At 37.2% G+C, this 20813-nt stretch overlaps 1 protein-coding gene across 10 annotated transcripts in view; it reads right to left on the reverse strand.

Annotated features, from left to right (window-relative positions):
• DMD (dystrophin) overlaps nt 1-20813 on the reverse strand; it is a 1967742-nt gene that overhangs the window by 125253 nt on the left and 1821676 nt on the right. For 9 of the 10 annotated variants that reach the window (XM_075200299.1, XM_075200300.1, XM_075200296.1 and 6 more), the window contains one exon: nt 868-929. In XM_075200299.1, the coding sequence (XP_075056400.1) occupies nt 868-929 (62 nt within the window). Of the gene's footprint in view, nt 1-867; nt 930-19590; nt 19748-20813 lie in introns of those variants that run through there. The other variant, XM_075200302.1, reaches the window with a different exon arrangement.

The following is a 20813-nucleotide window of genomic DNA, read 5'->3' on the forward strand; positions in this document are numbered from 1 at the left end:
AAGAATAAAATAAAAATAATAATAATAATAATAATAATAATAATAATAATAAATGCTAATAATAATATTAATTAAAAAAAAAACACCTGAAAAGATTCGGGATGGCAGAGATATTAGGTGAAACCTATCCCCATTAACTGTTGTCACTTATTCTTTGTACTGCAGATTTAATGTCCTTGTGCTCTTAAATAAGTTCTGTGAAAATAATGCTTTAGAAAATTTTCACTTATAGACCTGTCCTGTACATACATGTAAGACATCTGCCTGTTTCTGCAACTGCACCACAATCAATAAATTATATAGCTCTTTGTTAAAAATAAAAATCTCGGTTTTGTCTGCTAAGACTTTGCATCAACAAGCCCTAAAACAAAGGGAGCCTATTGTTAAACCACCATGGCGAAACCACAAAACTAGATAATGCTGGCACATTGTAGCCTACACTATAGATTTCTGTTGCTGTATTGTGCATGAAAGTTAGATATGTCACCTGGATACAAAACCCATATAATTAATTGAAAGTTGCATTATCTGTAACTGTTGAAACTTGTGTCAAACAATGTTCTATTGTACCAGAAATGTACAATGTTAAACATACTCATACCCTGCAACATTGATCTGCTCCAGCTTTTATTTTCAAATTGAATAGCTTGGGCCCAATAAAATAATGTTAAAAATATTTATTTAATCATATAAATTTAGCCGGACTTGTTGCAATTAAAAAAAAAAGTTGGAAAATGTGAAATGTTGACAGGTAAACACACAACCTGCAAGGTCTGCAGACAGCTTTCTTGAGAAGGCAGCAATGAACAGTTCAGGTCAGTAGATGGAAAAAACTGTTAAGTGGACGTACAATAGACTGTTGCTTACCTAAAGATTGATAGAGCTCTGTCATTTTGGGATGATCCCAGCAAGTTGTTTGTGTTTCATGACTGGAAAGGAAAAAAAATAAAATTATTATTAACAACTGTGAACATCCATTTACCAATACCTTTAAAATCAGTACATAAAGTATTTACACACATTTAAACAAAACATGTACTTCTGTTAAAATGTTTACTTATAACACTGAATTGTTTTTTAATCCTCTGAGGTTGTGTTGATGATATTTCCTTACGGTTGGGAGAGACATTCACAATGCAGTGCAATGGAAAATATTAGAGTTGCTCTAGACTGTTTACGGTGTTTATCTTTTTTGGGGGTGTTTTTTGCTAATCATATCATCAAATCAGTATTCCATTATATTCAATGCAGAAATTGTACAATACAATATGAAAAATCTCCACGTTGTAAGCAAAATATTATGCTATGAGTAATGCCGATTGTATATTTTCTTATCTTAATCACTAAAACTAATTATTCAGCAGCAAATGTGTTCCTGTGATAAACAACATTTTTTTTTTTCAAAATTAAATTTGTTACACGATGCAGTAAAAATGTATACTAAAAATGCAGCAACCATTTAAACAAAAAAATAAATAAATAAATATGCTGGCCAGAGCAAAATATAATCCTAAAGTTGATCTACTAGCGGACAACATTGTGGAGTTCCACATTGGACAAACAGATCCATTCTTTTATGGTAACTGCAACAACCAGATCACATAAGCCTGAGAGGTCAGACGTCAGACTACACTGTCCGTTCTGTCTGATGAAAACAATCAAATCATTTTATTTGTTTAGAACAATTAGTAAGTTGCATACAAACTGCTAAGGCTAGGATCAAAGAGATGTTTATCCACATTAAATTTTACGTAGCTTCCTACCAATCAATGGACTCTCATCAAAGAAGAAAAAGAAAAAATTTCAGCTACAGAGAAGTTCGAAACAGAGGAAGAAACTTATATCAGAGTTGCATGGAAGCAAGTTTTTCCCAAACAGCAACAACCCTAGACATTGTACCCATGCTGTTTTGCTGAGAGATATTTACCAGTAAAGAATGAATGGACTCATTAAATAAGGAGGACTCCAACAAAAATATTCCTAGCAATTAATATTACCCACAATCATTTCCAAAATCACTTTAGATCATTAGTATAACCTCTAGAAGATGCTGGTGTTCTTCACAGAGAATTGTAATATTTGGATTTAGCAATTAGTCCAAAATTATAGCATGTTTGTACTCAGAATGACCACAATTTCAGAAAACCATCTTACATCCTTACTGAGGTTATTTGAAATACAATACAGACTTATAGCATTTTTTTTTTTTTTAGACAGTGCCCCCTAGGGATTGGCAGAGAGACAACTATTTTTTGCCCAGTAAGATCTTTTGAACAAAGCAATCCTTAGGATTCATATACTGGAAACAGTGTATGAATCCCAAGGGTGGTGAAACAAAAAAAAAAAAAAAACCTTTTTACATGAAGTAGTTAGCTGTGTCCACTGCATAGTGGATACACCTACAGTACCTGTGATTATAAACATCACTGGTCTCTATGGTAGTGGAGTCTCACATACTCACTTGATGATCGATGAGCTTGACAATAGCAGAGAGTGTAAGTGCACCTACCACACCTAACACAGTGGACACAACTAACTGTACTGTAGTCATATATTAGCCTGTAGACATTGTTGCTTAAAACAAGATTAATACCATTAAATCCACATTTCATGTTGCAGAATAATATGCTATTAATGTACCGTGCCTGCTTTTCAGATAAGTTTCCTCAGTATAGTGAGCACACCAATACAGTGCAGTCTGTTTTCAAAGAAACTAATATATATATATATATTTTTTTATTTTATTTTTTCAAACTTATTTTTTTCAAATGAATCTCCAGAAAAGATGGTGCCTAATAAACTTGTGTTGTCAAAGTTTCTAAGATTCACATATTTAGCCCAATTTAAATAGTTAAAGGTTAAATTGCAACTTTCCCATACACTCAAAAAATGAGGTGTACATGCGTAACAAATTATACACAAGGAGCACTTTAAGTGGAGCAAATGGACTCATGGCAAACTGTAGATCCAGCCCAATATCATAACAATATGCAATTTTTATACAGCTTAAAATAACTTACAGAGAAATATGACTAAATAATCATTTAGAATAGTAAATATAAGCACACCACCACTTGGTAAAACCTATTTTTCCACAGGAGCTGAAGCTTTAATAAAACGTCATAGTTTTTCTTTCTCCATCTGTAAGAGCCAATTACATTGATTTGTTGTTTGTTGGCCCCCAACTATAGAAATGTATCACTAAGGGTTAGGATGTGTTTTAAAACAGTTATTATCTTTGAAAAATGATGCTGACAGGATAAGCAAAAAACAAACAATGCTCATGATGTATTATAACAGATTTTTTTTTTTTAAGGACATTTCAGAGATACCACAAAACTATGTATTTGCTAACTTTTATATTGTAAAAGTGAAAGTTTTTACAATCAAGGAATGATTTACTCCAGTACGAAAGTCTGAAAACAAAACAAATCCTTTTCTTTCCTTTTTTTTTTTTTTATAAACTTTCTGATTGGTTTTGGAAGCGAACACAGATCTAACAAGTCTGACTAATATGGATGCATTTATTTGATCACCCCTAAATGTTCTTACAAACCACCATTACTGTGGATTTAATAATTGGAGGAACTCGAACTAATAATGCCTTTCAATATAAGAACTGCTAATCAAAAGAGCAATGGACATAAATATTAAATGTTGGAAATAAAGTATTTGGGAGAATTGTAATGGTTTACAGGGAAGGTAACAAATACCAAGCAGGTTGGTTTGTTCAGACATAGGGAAAATTAAATCTTCTTTATAAACCATCATTTCAGTATTTCAGATACAATGGGCCTGAGTCATTAAGGAGAGCAAAGCATAAAAAAGGAGTAACATTTGCACCTGGGCAAAACCATGTTGCATTGGAGGGGGAGGTAAATTTAAAATCTGGGGACAGATTTATAGTTGGAGTAGGGCATGTCCTAGATCAACTTTAAATTTCAGTGTAGTAATAAAGCTATTAACTATTTGTGTGCTAGATGAAAAAAAACAGCCAGTATTTAACTTATGCGCAAAATAACAAACTACTTTGCACCCCTTGCATTGTAACATGGTTTGTCCCAGAGAACATTTACCCATTTTTTGCCTTAATGACTCAGGCCCAATATGTATTGATTCGGTGTCATCCAGCTATAAATGCAGACATCAAAACAATGGGTACGGTGGGCCTTTCTCATTAGGGAGCTTACATTCTAACTAGAAGAGGGCTAAGCGGAAACAAGAGGAGCGAGTGTGGCTCAGAGAGAATATTGAACGGAGACTGACAGTTGTGAGCGTTTTAGTGTGGGCAATACGAAGGGAATAGGGTAAGCTCTAAGAGACGGGTTTTCAGAGAGCGTTTAAAGATTTAGGGCCTGATTCATTAGTGATCTTATCTTGTGCAAAAGTTAAGATGCATATTTTAAGAAGAAATGGGGAGATAAGAGTGAAGTTAAGATGAATTTTCATCTAACTTAAGAAATTCTTCACTTACGCAGTGGATTTTGCTTCTTATCTCCCTTTTCTGAGCAGGCACAGAGTGGATTTGCTTAAGATAAGCAAATGGCAGATAAGATCACTAATGAATCAGTGATCTTAGGCCCATAGTCTATAGTAGCCTATGAACTCACTGAAAACTAGTGACACCACTCAGAATTAATGTACTTAGACACAAGTCAATTGATAGATTGCTTTTACTTATGAATATTTATTCAGTGCAGAAATTTAATCTCTCTGCTGTGTAAAAGAGACTCCTTCACTTATCAAATTAGTGAGTATGATGAAAAATCAAACTTTGCATTCAAACTTACTTGACCAAAATGTTGCTACTGAATTATGGAATTTTTCCACCTGGGCTGCCATGAACATTTATAAATAGTTTTCAGGGACTGTTAGCTGCTAATCCAGGTGCATCAAATCAAGTCATTCACAATACAAATCTCGGCAAACCTTGGAGTACTACATTTTTACTGAATTTGTATAGCAAACTTTTTGCATTTTAAATACTCCTACTCAAATATAAAAGTGTATATAAAAAAAAAAATCAAATAACCGTGAACAAAGAATTTAATCTATAAAGCACAAAAAAAAAATGTGCTGTGCAAATAGTCAAGATTGAAATATTGTGACTTTTGAAACATTACCAGGGCAAAATCATTAAAACGTGCGACTGTCCCTGGGAATCATCATGTCACCCTGGATATTTCATAAGTTTGTACCCAGACCAGATATTTCAGTTTTGTGTTGGCGAGTGAAAATAATTTGGCAACTACTTAGTGTACTATAGAAAATATGACATTTTTCTGGACAGGCTTTCTTTTGGTAGTATAGTGAAGAAAGCAGCTTTTAAAATTTCTTATATGGGGGAAAAGCGTTAATCAGAAAAGTCATGTTTCCATGATTCTTTTCAGTTACTGCAATTTATAAATGTACCTGAAATGCAATCATTTTGTTCTTCCAAGCATAGAAACACCAATTATGGGTACAGTACAGTAGGTATGGGAGTTGTAGAACCTATAAATAAATCTAGATTTTATGTTTAAAAATCTTATATGAAAACATCCTGCCTCAGATATGTTCTGTGGTTAGCATTAGTACATTCAGTTAATATGACATATTAGCCACTGTTAATTCTAAAATACTCCGAAAAGCAGGAGACAGATTTCCCTATGACACTAAGGGCTTCCCTGTGCCGTCTGAGGTGCCGTGAATATACAGCACCTCAGCACAAGGACAGATAGCAGTGCTAAAATATTGTAGAGTTTGCTGGACAATTATGTATTTTATCAGGGACTGATGAAATATAGTCAAATAAGTTGAGAAAAATAAGGGAATAAAAAAAAGATAGAATATTAAAGCTAAAAAAATGAAAACATTAAAATTACACATAAAGAAAAAGAATTATCATGCATAATACTCTGTTTTCAGACAGTCACACAAGGTTTTCACAGATTCCAACAAGGTTCAGTAAATCTGAATTATAAACAGCATGTAAACAACAATCTACTACAGAAATGAAACACCAATGTTCATGGTTCGCTATAATCAGATTATTGCAGAAATAAATCATGCAAAATAAGTTTATTGTATAAACTTTCCTACACCGACAGACTATTATTTAACTGCACGGAAACATCAATTGTAGCAACATATTAGCAGTAAACGTACAAACAGGGAAATTAGCATTATACCATGTCCATGTCTAAAGGGCAGACAACATCCAAAAGACTAAGGGGTCTATTTAAGTGGTGAAGAACCAAAATGCCAGTGTAAACAGTGTCAAAAGGCTATATCCTCTCTTTATGCTATTTCTCGAAGAGTTAACATTAGCAAAATCCTAGATGTCTCTGGCATTAATCCACCAGTCAGGGCTTACCGCTGTCCCCATAGACTTATGCGACAGCAGCAAATGGTAATTTATTAAAAGCATCATCTCAGGATAGTGTTCCTGGTTATTTGCAACGGGACTCAGCTGAAGCCTCTCCGTCTTCATTGGATCCATCACAAGGAAATCGCTATGTGAATGTGCCTAGCATTTCATCCATTCTAACGCTGTAGGTGAAGAGGGAAATACTTTGTGGAGGGGGTCAATGCCTGGCTCCAAAGTAACCCCAGCATAGTAAACTGCAGCAGTTTTCTGTTAGATGGCTACAGTATCAGAGAAATCATGTTGGGAGTGTAGAACAAACCGGGTCCTCATGGAAGGACCCTTAGTTATACTAGTTGTGGGGAGGAGTTCACAGACAGCATTAACAGTTTTATGTCAACAGCTCATGTTTTCTCTTTGTGGAAGCAGGTAAAAAAATGACTTACTCAGCCAAGTAGACCAAGAGCTAGGTTTACTAAACAGCGGGTTTGAAAAAGTGGAGATGTTGCCTATAGCAACCAATCAGATTCTAGTTGTCATTTATTTAGTACAGTCTACACAATGACAGCTAGAATCTGATTGGTTGCTATAGGCAACATCTCCACTTTTTCAAACCCGCAGTTTAGTAAATATACCCAAGTCACTTGTGCACGATTAAAGAAATGCTGAAAACATGAGCTCTTGGGTGTGTGTGATAAGAAACACTGTTATACCTGAATGTCATATAGAATTCACAAGGTCCCACAATTACCCTAAAACAAAACAAAAGTCAAACCATTACCCAAATAAATTCTGCTCACTCTTGGCCCTATTCCTACTTAGATTCAAAGTAATTGTGTAACATACCTTCAAGTGGTGAAGGGTAGGGGAGCATTTAAAATGAACATGTATACATTTCGAGCCCCCAATACTGCAGCACACAGTCGGTAACATATTGGGGCACACGTCAGGCATTGTACCAACTGCCTAAACCTCATTTTAGAAAGAACCATGGGCCAATTTTTTATTTTTGTCCATTTCCCTCACATAAAGCGCATAAAATAAAAATAAAATTATTGCTAACTACATGCTAACAAAAGAAAGCCCTATTTGTTCTGAAAAAATCTGCAATATAAAACCAGCTTTTATAGTCTAAAAACAAGAAAGTTATTTGTACTGAAACACATGCATCCCCCCAAACATGAATAGGTCTGGTCATTGCGCGGTCATCAATTCATATTTTACATAAAATACAAAATCACAAACTATGTTTACCACAATGTAGCAGTGTGAAATTCCTGGGTGCTTTTCCAAATAAAAAGAGGTAACATCCCACAGATCCTGCATTCTCTACAACATATTAAATGTTTTCAGGGTTTAGTTCAGGGAATTGATAAATTTGGATTATGTTCACTTTCATTTTTACACAAGTTCTCACTAAAACCTGTAATGTAACACATTAAGCACAGAAATTATTCTTCTCTAAATATTTACTTTTATTAATGTGGTTGGAAGTTGCCACTCTGCTGGTATGGCATATGTAAAATCAAATATCATCAACAGAAGTTAATGGAACAGTTACCCTAGTCACTGGTACGTTATAGTGAGGACATACATCTATGGACAAACTAATTACGTCTAACAGTGCCGCACACGTTTAGCACCCTCCCAAACACAGTCTCCAGCTCCGCAAATGCCCGCTTGCTTGCGAACCTGAAGGGTGTGGGCTGGTGCAGGGGGGTGTTACTAGTTTTGTAGTTGAAAATTTAACCAATTTCCTTAGAAGAAATCCACCCTAAATATTTAGCCCTGGCTGGTGTTTAATGGAGTGAACAGAAAAAAATATATGGGTGTGGTCCTGGATGAATGTAATGGTCATATACCGCACTGTTCTCTTTTTGCTCATGAAGGTCAAGCAGGTATCAATGTTCCACTTCCGTGAACTGTCCATTCCCATTAATGGTGAGTTTTCGAGCGGTAGGGGGCGTTTGGGATGGGAAAGCCTTGTAGACCCCGATGCATCCATGGTAAGTCCAATTTCCTTTTTTAATATTAATTCATTAACTCATACTTTGTTATTTTTTTGTGGAGTATTTCTTTCATCCATTTATAAATATACAACTTGGGAGTCATTTAAAAATTTGAATTGATCCCATTTACAGATCTCTTTAGATCAAGATGGTGGCCAAGTATCAAAACCAGTTAAAATCAAAATATATATCTACACACACGTGAAATAAAATTACTAAAATGTAATAAATTGCTAGATACACTTACTTCCATCACTTACTTCCATAACGCAATCCATCAGAGAGAGAATAATAGAATTAAAAGATCACATTTTTCCTGCTGATTGAATTTTAATCCGATTCTAAATCCCTTTCATTTACTTTAAAATCACTTGTGCAAGGTATAACCAAGCAGACCTCTTGCAAAATACTGGCTATCTGGAGTGCATGGAATGAAATGGGTAATTTCAATAAGAGCGTTAACATCTCAGCCCAGTTTCATTTCAGTTTTGCTTTTATAGGAATAGATTACATACACACTAAAATTTAAGCAATTTCACTGTTATTTTAGTATTATGTTCTTGGACGCTGCGGTGTTAAACCCCTTGACTGCCATATACAAGTGGAGCTTTAACCTACAAACAGCAAAGAGATCCATTTAGTGGCCTGAAGCAATATTCAGTCTAACAATGCACTAGGGGTTCAGTAATACGTCAGTAATGTCACTGGCTCCTAGTGAATTTGATAAACTATATTCTTGTACAATGGTTTCAACAAACAAAATGGCTGCCTCCACGGTGTAAATAACAGGTACAATTTAATAGCATCTCTACATTTACCAGCATCAATGACGTAGACCTACAACAAATCCTGATTTTCACCTACAGACACTGAAAATAACGGGGAGGAGGGGAAAAAGCTATTTAATCTTTTTTAAGATGTACTGAAAGTACAGATGGAAGTATCAAAAAGTACAACTGGCTCTGCAAACAGTTGGCTGGAAGCAAAACACTGAATAAATGCTTTTAAAATGACTATTTAATCAAGTTATGGCACTAAAATAGAACAGCAAATTTCTGTCGAGGAGAGAATACACCAACAAAAAAAAGATATGCTGTTTATTAACCTACTGAAACAAATGAATTAGAACAGATGAAAACTACAATTATTACATTCACAATTATTCTTTCGCTCGTTTTTTTTTTTTTTTTTTATATTTTTAGAATAATCTGTCAGCAGTTAGAGAGTAATTATGTGAATAGGCCAGACAGAAGTAAATCTTAGTCTAGGGATAAACACAATGAAAATCACTTTGGAGTATTTAGCACCACTGTACTTTGTTACAGGCAATAATTATTTTTGCCTTCAGTTATGCCTTTGTCCCTTGACAAAAACACAGCACCCATTCATGAAAAAGAGGTCATCTGAAATTTGTTCGAAATTGGAAAGTCCAGCAGAATATGCTGGCGCTATATATTTATTATTATTATTATTATTATGTAATAGTTGACAGGAAAAACAGATGCACACTAGTTATTCACATAGTTGCCAACATTGGCAACTTGTGTCCCGGGAGGCAGGTGGGTGTGTGGGGGCGGGGCTCAAAGAATTGTGTCATTAGCCACGCCCCAAAAACAGTCATCACTGTTTCGGCCAATAAAATAGGGGGCGGGGCCAAAATTATATGCCTGTGGCATCACTAAGCCCCGCCCCCTCTGTTTAATTTACCGTGCCACCGGGAATCTGGAGAATTGCCTGCTCTCCCGGGAGTCCGGGGGAAAGACCTGAATTTCGGGAGTCTCTCGGACATTCCGGGAGAGTTGGCAAGTATGGTTAATCATGTGTGTCCTATTGATTAGAGATCTGATAAATCACACAAAATTTTACAATTAAAATCGTTTGTTTAACATAGATCTTAAAACTGCACTAACACCTAGAAAAAATATAGATATTTTTCCAAGATGCCCCTCCCCCTAGTTGGAGTCCTGGGGGCTTCTATATGCAGCCAGACCATGTCTGGATCTGTTATACAGAAACAGTTATCAATTAAGATAACCAACGTTAAAAGGTGGTGAGTGGAGGTACAACAAGAAGCCGCAATCTCTTGATCGCAACTTGCAATTGGTCCTCTGGTTTACACAGCTCCCCAACCCTCCCAGCTTTTGGCCCGGGCTGCCAGAGGAAATGAGGAGTTCCGGGGAAAAACTGCTGCTTGGTGCAGCCCCCAGGGTTCCAGGTAGTGGTAGGATAATCTTAGTATTTTACTATCTCACACTAGCCGGTAGTGCAGCTTTAAAGATACATTTATGTTTTTGCCTTCATTTTTGTTTGGTTTTTTTTATCTTCACTGAGATTTTCAATAACCTAATGCCAAAACCAACATCACCTTTCAAAAAGTCTAATGAGGACACTAAAAAAGAACTCCTAGTGAAAGCATTACAAGGTAAGTCCTGGATATGTGCAATGGACAGCTGACAAAATGGCTGCTGTTGTGCTCACGATTGGCCTGGGAATATGATTGAAGTCGTGTCATTCTCATGCATGTATAAAGCTTTAGCTAACAGCATTTTTACTTGGGTACTTCATCCAGTGGGAATTGAAAGTGTGTAATGTTAATGTGAGCCATGACAATAACCTTTCAACAATTAAAAAAAAAAGAAGAAGAAAAAAAAAAAAAAGACTCACTTAATAGCCAGATGGAAATCCAAAGTCTAATGTAGCAAATTCCAGAGCACGTCCCTTGGCAAAGCTCCTGCTGTGCTAATTGACAAGTGAAGAATTTAAACTGTCGAAAATTATTCTGTGTGGACTGAGCTGAGACTGACAAACTTATGTCACATAAAAAACAATTACACATCCTCCATGAAGTAGGCGGCAAGTGTCTGGCCTGGCAGGGAAAATAGGGTTCTTCAACTGCTACCGAATTTGTAAGAGTCTAGAGGCTGATAACACAAAGGGCAGATTTTCTCTGGTACTTTATATGCACAACACAAGAAGGCTGCAGCTATTTCACTTCTGGTCTGAAAAGGACTGCTGTTTCCACCTGCACACTTTGAGCTCAGAAAGTTATCATTAATTCCAAACACAATCTTGCAGCTTAAGAAAAGGTTAGACTCCAGTGAGAGTTCCTTCCCTAAGCCGTTCTGCCATTTTCAAAGGCCATTTAATTGTTAGCTTTGGGACTCAAAGGTAGGTTAGACTAGGATTGAGGGAAGGGCTTGTTATGTGAACCCTATAAAATGAAATGCCAGCTCAGCATATACCAGCAGACTCCACAACACCTCGTAATGCTGACAATCCTTAATTGGGACTTGAAAAGAAGGGGGTAGTTCTAGTGATTCGGAAAAAAAAAAAAATGTTTGATCTGGAGATCAAACTGCGAAGGATTATTCTTTTTCTTACAGTCACTTATTAAAGTGATGTGCCTAAATGGATTAAAATATCTACAATCCCTTTTTTGAAGCCTGATAAGCAAGTCAACATGCTCCTGCAGATATAGCTCACTAACCAGCACATTACAAGGAACCACAGAGAAGAAAAAAAGGATATTTAAGAACACCAGCAGGTTGAAATCAGAGTGTGAAATTAGTGGAGATGGAATCCACAAACAATGCAATCATAAAAGTATATATTGGCATCATGTGCAGTCTCAGCCCTTCCAAAACAAGCCCCTGAAAGTCAGGAGATTTAACTTGCCATATGCACTGGTCTCGGATGAAACATTAAATAGGCATCAGATCTTAAATGTCGAAACACAGACTTTTGAGGTCAACACGCAAAACATTTAAAAGGAAAATGTTACAACTGGTAATAAATAAATAAAAATAGGATGGGTGAAGTTATTACTATGGTGCAAGTAACACAAACAGGCAGTAATTCAGACACATCTGTTTTCCTCAGGTCACGTACTGACTGGTGTTTTAGAGTTTCTTTTTTTTTTACATTTTTATATGCATTTTACAATCATTGGATATTTTCCTATGTGTTTAAAATGGATGTAGCAGCGTTCCGAAAACACAGGATATAGTAACAATATAAATGATGGTCTATAGTGTCACAGTCACTTACATGCAGTTTACAAGTGTTAAAAAATGTATGTATATTATACATACACACATATATACATACATACACACAATAATAAATATATATACATACATATATACACAGACACACACATACACACACAATTTAGAACACTCAAACTCCAGGCGTTTCAAATCCATTCTTATTTTATTTCTTTATAAATCCAACCAGTGCTTCTGCTATTACTGTCTCACGTCACTGAATTCTATCCTAATACTGAAATGTCCTTACATTCACGGAGGATGTTACCTTGCACCACTTACTGCCTAGTCTTTCCATAAGATCATTAATAAAAAACAAAAGATAAGGATAGGTTCAGTAATGATCCCGGAGGAACGCCATAAACTAGAGCCCAATCTGAATATCTACCATTTCTATACACCACCCCCCCCCCCCTTACCCTATGACTCACCCAGGGATCTTACCAGTGTGCAAACCCCTCCTCCCTAGTCCCAATGTCTATATCCTGTATGCAATTACATCAAATGTGTACGTAAAATCCAAATAAGTCTGAAACACCCAACATGCAGTTCACAACTCAATTCTTCCCAGAAACTAATCAGATTAGCTTGTTATAATCTGTCCCTTGATGACTCTCTGGGCCTCATTTTGGAGGCACAGGATACTCCGTTTGCACAAGTACATAGGTTTATGGAGCAAGATGGCAGAATTTGTGTACGAGCTGAAGTTTGCACTGACCAATGGAAGCATTACGTGCTAAACTCAGATCATGCGCACCAAGCAGCCTAGTTTTAGATAGCAGAGCAAAAACAAGATTTCATCTTGCAGGCGGATTAAAAGGAATTGTGGTGGGGATGGCACATTTATTGCTGAAAAGAGGGGCACGTCGACATTAGCACTCTTCAAAGACTATTTTTGCATCACCAATGAGATGGTGAAGATTGAGTCCCATGCTATACTTTAATGTGACTTATTTTTCCAATGTAAAGCAAAGTTTTAGCGCTCCACGAGGGAAGCGGAAATGTTTATTCAATGAAAAGTGGTGGCTCTAAATTGATAGAAAGCTGTATTTTTAATGTGAGGTTTACATTTTTGCACAATGCATATTGTCCCTCCGCACACCTAGGCACACTTCAAATTTGTGGAGATGTCTTGTGTGGAGCATAATTGTGCACCTTGGATAGACCATAAAGGAGCATAGCTGCACAAACAAGTTGTTTTGTGCTGTGCACCAAGTACCCATCATTAGTTAATTTACAGTAATATTTCTGGATGTTATCGCTTAAAACTTCAACAATTTTACCCACCACTAACTTCAGACTGGCTGGTCTAGAATTTCCATTGTTTGATTTTGCGCCAATTTTAAATCCCATGACTACATCTGCTTTTTCCCAGTCTTCTAACACTGATTCTAATTTACTTTTAAGTGAATGGATATCAACTGGGCCCTGATTATTGATGGACACCAGGGGTAAATGTATCAAGCTGAGAGTTTTCCGGTGGGTATGAAAAGTGGAGATGTTGCCTATAGCAACTAATCAGATTCTAGCTGTCATTTTTCAGAATGTACTAAATAAATGATAGCTAGAATATGATATGTTTTTCAAACCCGCTGGAAAACTCTCAGCCTGATACATTTACCCCCAGGTTTCCTATTTGTAGACACAGACTCCGCACCTTGCGGAATTTATAGTCTATATATAGATCTGGGACAACAACAGTTCCTATTCAATCTACTCTGTGGTGTGGATGGGGTATGATATGGGACAAATTCTACCATAGAAACATGCAAATCTCTTTGCCCAAATGCAGAAGAATATTTGTTTTATTAGTTTTTAAAATTTTGTTCATCCTTTTTATGCAAGTTTTTAATTAAAACACAAAGCAATCATGCGTTACTGGTATGCTACTGTATCCTTAATGCTCCTTACCTATATGGTAAATAATTCTGATATTATAAATCCAGTATGACTCCATCTCTAGCTGGTTCTTCTACCACTTGGGCAGAACTCAGCATCCCAATTTATACATGGGTATTTAAAATGACCCATTTGGAACAAATATTTTTATATTTGGATAATCCCTACCCCTTAAACATGCTATAGCCTTTCACACCCAGCAAGGAGTCTCATACAACCAGCTTTCACTTATACCCACTATACAAATCCTCCTCCATCCTTACTCAGTCTAGTTCCCCTATTTTGCCTGACTCCTAGCATTTGTTCAACAGATATAAAATTTTCTTCCACCGTTCTTTTACGTGCCTCTTTATTATTTCTACCAACTCCTCCCCATTTCTTTTCACTACGTCCTGCTCCCTAGCTAAGTAACCTGTGTTACCCACTGCCTCTCTCTTACACTGTCCCCTTCTCTTCCCACCATTCCCTAACTTAAAATCTCCTCTACCCTTCTAATCAACTTTCCCCCTAGCACAGCTGCACCTTTCCCATGAGAAGCAGCCACCCCTACCGTAGAGTCTGAAGCCAATAGAACAGATCAGTCCCCCACCCCCACCCGAGACATATCTACCTCATTAACCTCCCGTTGCATTACTGGTGTAGCACATGGGACAGGGTGTACTTCGGAAAATATTACCCTGGAGATTACAGCCTTAATTGGGCAGCACGGTGGCTAAGTTGTTAGCACTTCTGCCTCACAGCGCTGGGGTCATGAGTTCAATTCCCGACCATGGCCTTATCTGTATGGAGTTTGTATGTTCTCCCCATGTTTGCGTGGATTTCCTCCAGGTGCTCTGGTTTCCTCCCACACACAAAAACATACTAGTAGGTTAATTGGCTACTTTCAAAAATGAATCCTAGTCTCGGTGTGTGTGTATGTTATGGAATGTAGACTGTAAGCTCCAATGGGGCACGGACTGATGTGAATGAGTTCTCTGTACAGCGCTGCGGAATCAGGGGCGCTATATAAATAAATGATGATGATAATTCCCTGAAAATTATTTTGAGGAATTTCCAACTCCACCTTACTTTGTAATTGGGTATTAAAATGTATCAAGAGCACCAGAACTAGCCCAGTTACTCCCTAAGAATACATCTATATGCATCCAAGCACCCAGGAGACAAATATTTTGGCATTCAGAGTCTTTGCTGAATGCCTTAATAAGACTCGTAATAACGGATTCCCCTACCAAGACCACCTATCTGGCCTTTACTGCACTAATATATATATATATATATATATATATAGATATATATATATATATATATATATACACACACACACACACACACACACTTATGATAAATCTGGTGCAGCAACAGCTATACACATTAGAAACAAAACAAACAAAATCCATGCCGTTAGGTAGATCATGTCAAAAAATGATTACATTATCATGCAAACAAGTTACAAAATATGTAATTCTATACATTAAATATCAAGTCCAGAGATTATAATCTGCTATACCAAACTGCAGAACAAGACAAGGATTATCAACTATTTCACACTTGAATAATGTACCTAGCGAGGATTAAACGCCATTCAGGACAGATCAGCAGGGGCCTTTAAATCTCCATGAATAATCTCTAGCAATATAACATTATATACTGAAATGCCATTTGCTAGCCTAATGGTTGTCAACGTACTGGATTTCAGAAGGAAAGTCAAAGAAAGTAAAGTCAAATATACATGCAGGAAAACACAAGAGCAATGCTTACATTTATATTTCTCCAACTATAAGTCAACAAGCTTAACAGGAACACAATGTTGGGACTGACACTGTTACAAAAAAAGGACATGGTAAATAAACTAATTACCGAGGAATTGGACGGTACTATGGTTGTAGCTCATGCCAATCCTGTGCCTTTATATTGAAAGGATTACCAATTTTGAGAAGAGAAAGAATTGAGGACACCTCAAACTTCCTCAATAATAAAAGGTAGTTACACATTTGGATGTGTTCTAAGACAATAAAAACAAAGGGATATTCGTAATAGGTGTATAATTTGAAAGCTGAACTGATGTTTAGAGGCTGGGGATGGTGTCTATGATAGGTCAGAAATGTGGGAAACGACAACATGATCCTAAATAGCATTATCAGTTATTATTGGATAATGTCAAGTTAAATGTTTTTTCATCTTAAAATGTAACATTAAGATCAGATTTTCTTCAGGAAGAACACATTTTAAATTTTGGGGCTTGGGATCAGTATGGAATGAGAATTTTAACACCTTGGGGTATATTTACTGAACTGTGGGCTTGAAATATGAAAATGTTGCCTATAGCAACCAATCAGATTCTAGTTATTTATTTAGTACATTCTACAAAATGACAGCTAGAATCTGACTGGTTGCTATAGGCAACATCCCCACTTTTTCAAACCTGTAGTTTAGTAAATATACCCCCTTGTATTTTTGTGATTTTACAGGAACTCAAGAGGGGAAACAACCCTAAAATATACCTGCAACAGGTCACGCACAGTGTAAAAGCAGAGGGAAATATTTTTTATCTGACGTTATCCAAGTGCACCAAATTATTGGTGAAATTAAATATTCTGCCCTTGTCAATAAGATAAATACAATACAGAAATACATAATTCAACACAGTATTTTACATTACAACTAGATTGGTACTGGTTTTAATAATACGATAGGCAACTGGCTCAAGGGATCAGTCACTGATAGTTATCGCACGTATCCGTTTATAATCAGTTTCTACAAGATACAAAGACAAATACCGGAAAGTGCACCTGTAGCATCCTGATGTATTTATCCTACAAGACAACATTATTTTAGCTTCCCTGCTTCATTATGTGGAACAATCATCTCCCTGTAGGCTCCTGGAACAGTAAACTCCACAATATGCAAAATAAACGTGTCTGTACCAGGAGGAGAATCCAAAGACTTTACTGTCCCACAAAGCTGACCTAGTTCTGAAGCCTCAATCTAGTTTGTTTTCCACTGCCTGAATAACTGAACAACCTGGCTCCCATCTGCACAGCAGGAGAAAATATTTTGCTATAATTACATTAATAAAAATAAAGAACCATATTGTATAACCCCCAAATCACCTTAGTGATAGACAGTGAGCAAGTAGAGTAAATGGAGAAGTATGCATGTGCAAGAAATTAATCATCAGTAGTTTCGGGTGGGATTTGCATGTGCTTACATATACATATCTGGAGTACACACAGGCAATCATTTGTCCTAAATCCAGGGATCAGACTGATCTTTGCAGAACTTCAGTTTTTTAATGCAGGATGGCTCTGTGAATCAGGAAAGCAATAAAAGGGGCTTAAGTAAATATTGAGATTGGGAAGCATTGTGCAAAACCAGCAACAGTAGAGTGCAAAGGTCAGCACTGTTCTAGAAGTAAATATACTTTTAAGACACAAGGTTTTTTTTTTAACACTATTTGCTTTCTCAGAGAAGAAGCAGGTAATGATTGCATGTTACTGTGGTTTTTACATAGACCCCCCAGCTGATACCGGTTCACTGATCTATTTGCTTTTCAAAGATTAAACCCAGTAAGCCCCCACCAGTGCAACTTCACTGCAGGGTTTTTTGGTAACTGGGATCAAAGAACTGTAACTGAGAACAATTCTCAGGCACCCACATAGTACATATATATCCAGAAAATTAATATAGTCTTTTTCAAGTACTATCTTAATTTAACTCAACTTTGAAGAACTTCTAGTGAAGAAGAAAAAAACACTTAGGAGTTGTTTATTTGTATTGGTGTCATGGAATTTGCACATTTATAATTATATCTAAGCAGATATCTATTATGTTCACATTTTATTAAGTACATGTCATCTCCTCTGCTGAGTAATTATATATAACACTGAGCAGTCACGGACAGGCAAATGGTTAAATTACAGTTATCTGTTTTTATTTTGAGCCATCTAATTCAAATTTCTAACAAATCCATTATATTTTGTATTACAAACAAGATGTCCTGAACTCAGACTCTGTGTCGGGTTATTCCAGACCTACATCAATCCTGGCTACAGAATACAGGTAGGTGTCCTAAGGCTATATTCTTTCAAAGGATATTTATTACTAGAGAAACTCTTTCTTGTCAAGTTATCCCCCCCAGAGGCTAACGGAAGTAAAGTATTTCACAAACTGATTTATTGCTACAGTAAAACATAGAGTAATCGTATCACACATATGAAACAGTGGCTAAATATTAAAGCATCTGCTTTCCCCAAAATTCAAAAAAAGCAAAACAAAATATTCAATGCCCAGGAACTGCACGATTCTGGTTTCTATACAGGAATTTCAGCCAGGTGAAACATATATTCAGACAACCTAATGTTGTCTTGTTCTCTACCGTGAGAATTTACAAACTCTTCTATTTTTGCTGAGCTTGTCCTTCTGTTTCGCTGGCTGCACATGTCCCATCTGAAACATTTAAGCGTGACACCGATATATTACAGTAAATAAAAAACATGTACAGCAGGCAGGTACTAAAATGCCATTGTGCATTCCCAAAAGAAATCAGGCAGAAAGTTGACCTTTTGATTTAAGTCTGAATGGAGGTGGGGGGAGAGCCAGCAGGCTCCTTATACAAGTCTTCCACCAAAGGTGTTAAATCACCCAATATGGAATCTCGCAGAATCAATCACCTTCTGCCGATCATAAAGGCGCACGTAAATCTTAATAATTCTAATAAAGCCATAACTGGGGGTATGAAGTACACTGTGTGAATATCTGATTTCTGCTCCTATAAAATGTCCCAGATTCAACCTATAGAGCCGGAACTGAACATCCAGCAGACACACACAGTCATACATACAACTGCTACGGACATCCATCTGAGCAGGAAAAACATGCCTGTGCTTCATTGTGATATAAAGCAAAAATCAGAGTTTGCCCCTTCGAACCTGGGTGTCCCTGTGTATGACCCGTGATTGAGACAAAGCTCGGCTCGGGTTTCATCTGTTGATGTTGAGGAGGGAAAAAAGAGGAATCCTGCTCGATCTCCTTTCCAGTTTACCCTCCTCCCTGTCACACAATAACACTCCTTGTCACATTATAGCACTCGGCAGCTTGTGCAAATCTCTCAGCAATACATGCACTGACAAGAGAAGGGATTACCTCTTACAGCAGTCCCCCGATCGCTCCTAACAATCCCCTCTTATACATGCATAAAGTTTCTTCCCAATAAGACAGCTGATCTGCTCCCCGGCAACACCAAGACATCCCTCTGACCAGTGCTGGCCGCGCTGCTGCATCTCACACTTACCCTTTCACCAGCTCCCTCATGGCTGGGAGAAGTAGATATCACCGGGGTGACGGGGAGAGTAAGTTCCGGACTTCCACTGAATAAGAGAACTCCAGCAGCAGCAGCAGGAGGAGGATAGCACTGCAGTGATACTAGCACTACAGGGCTAAGGAGAGCTGGAGGAGGTACGCCTGCAGGCTAGACAGGGCGGCGCTATCTGCCATTGCTCCTCCTTACACCTATTCAACCTGCTGAGGAAGGAATTACTCCATTCACTTCTTGTGTAGGCTGCATTTACACCACAACTTCTCAATTGTACACAGTTCAGTAGAGAATCACACTGAAGCATTGTGTGTAGCCAAAGATGTGCTGTGTTTTCAGAAAGAAGTTTTGCAATTTGTGCTTTTGTGTTTGGACTTATAATAACAAGAGGATATCTTTTTAGAATTAGTAATAGGCTGTTATTCACTAGAAAGTAGACAGGCAATAAAAGTATGTGCTGTTTTGAAATGTAAGTACTTGTTCTCTTCTAGTGTCCCTGTTGAAAAAAAAAAAATGGAATTTTTTTCCTTAAACATTGAGTATTTTAAAAAGTCTATTCCATTATAAAACAAGTATCTTACAGTCAGGACCAGCATTAGGATGCCTAACGGTGCGCCTAACACACTGATTGAGATAATGTCACACTGAATGTATGGCACTTGGCAGTGATGTCACAACCAAACACCCACTCCAAGGGCAAGATTTACTAAGCTGCGGGTTTGAAAAAGTGGGGATGTTGCCTATAGCAACCAATCAGATTCTACCTTTCATTTATTTAGTACCTTCTACAAAATGACAGCTAGAATCTGATTGGTTTCTATAGGCAACATCCCCACTTTTTCAAACCCGCAGCTTAGTAAATATACCCCCAAGTCTTAGGAGCCAAGAATGCTGCCCCCAAGGTAAGAAGCAGCAGGGGCTGAGGCACAAATCCTGATGGGGGATTGTGCTGGGCACCCCTAGGGATTGCATGGGCTCTTCTTACATTTGATAGAATAGGTCCAAGCATGCATATTTAGTGATAACATTGTATCTTTTAGCTTTACCTCAGAAGATCTAGTACAGGCCTGTCCAACCTGCGGCCCTCCAGATGTTGTGCAACTACAAGTCCCAGCATGCCCTTCCAGCTATCAACAGGTTGTCTACTGGCAAAGCATGCTGGGGCTTGTAGTTTCACAACACCTGGAAGGCCGCAGGTTGGA

The sequence above is a fragment of the Mixophyes fleayi genome, chromosome 2 (genome assembly GCF_038048845.1).
Source record: "Mixophyes fleayi isolate aMixFle1 chromosome 2, aMixFle1.hap1, whole genome shotgun sequence".
In the NCBI taxonomy this organism is placed as follows: Eukaryota; Metazoa; Chordata; class Amphibia; order Anura; family Limnodynastidae; genus Mixophyes; species Mixophyes fleayi.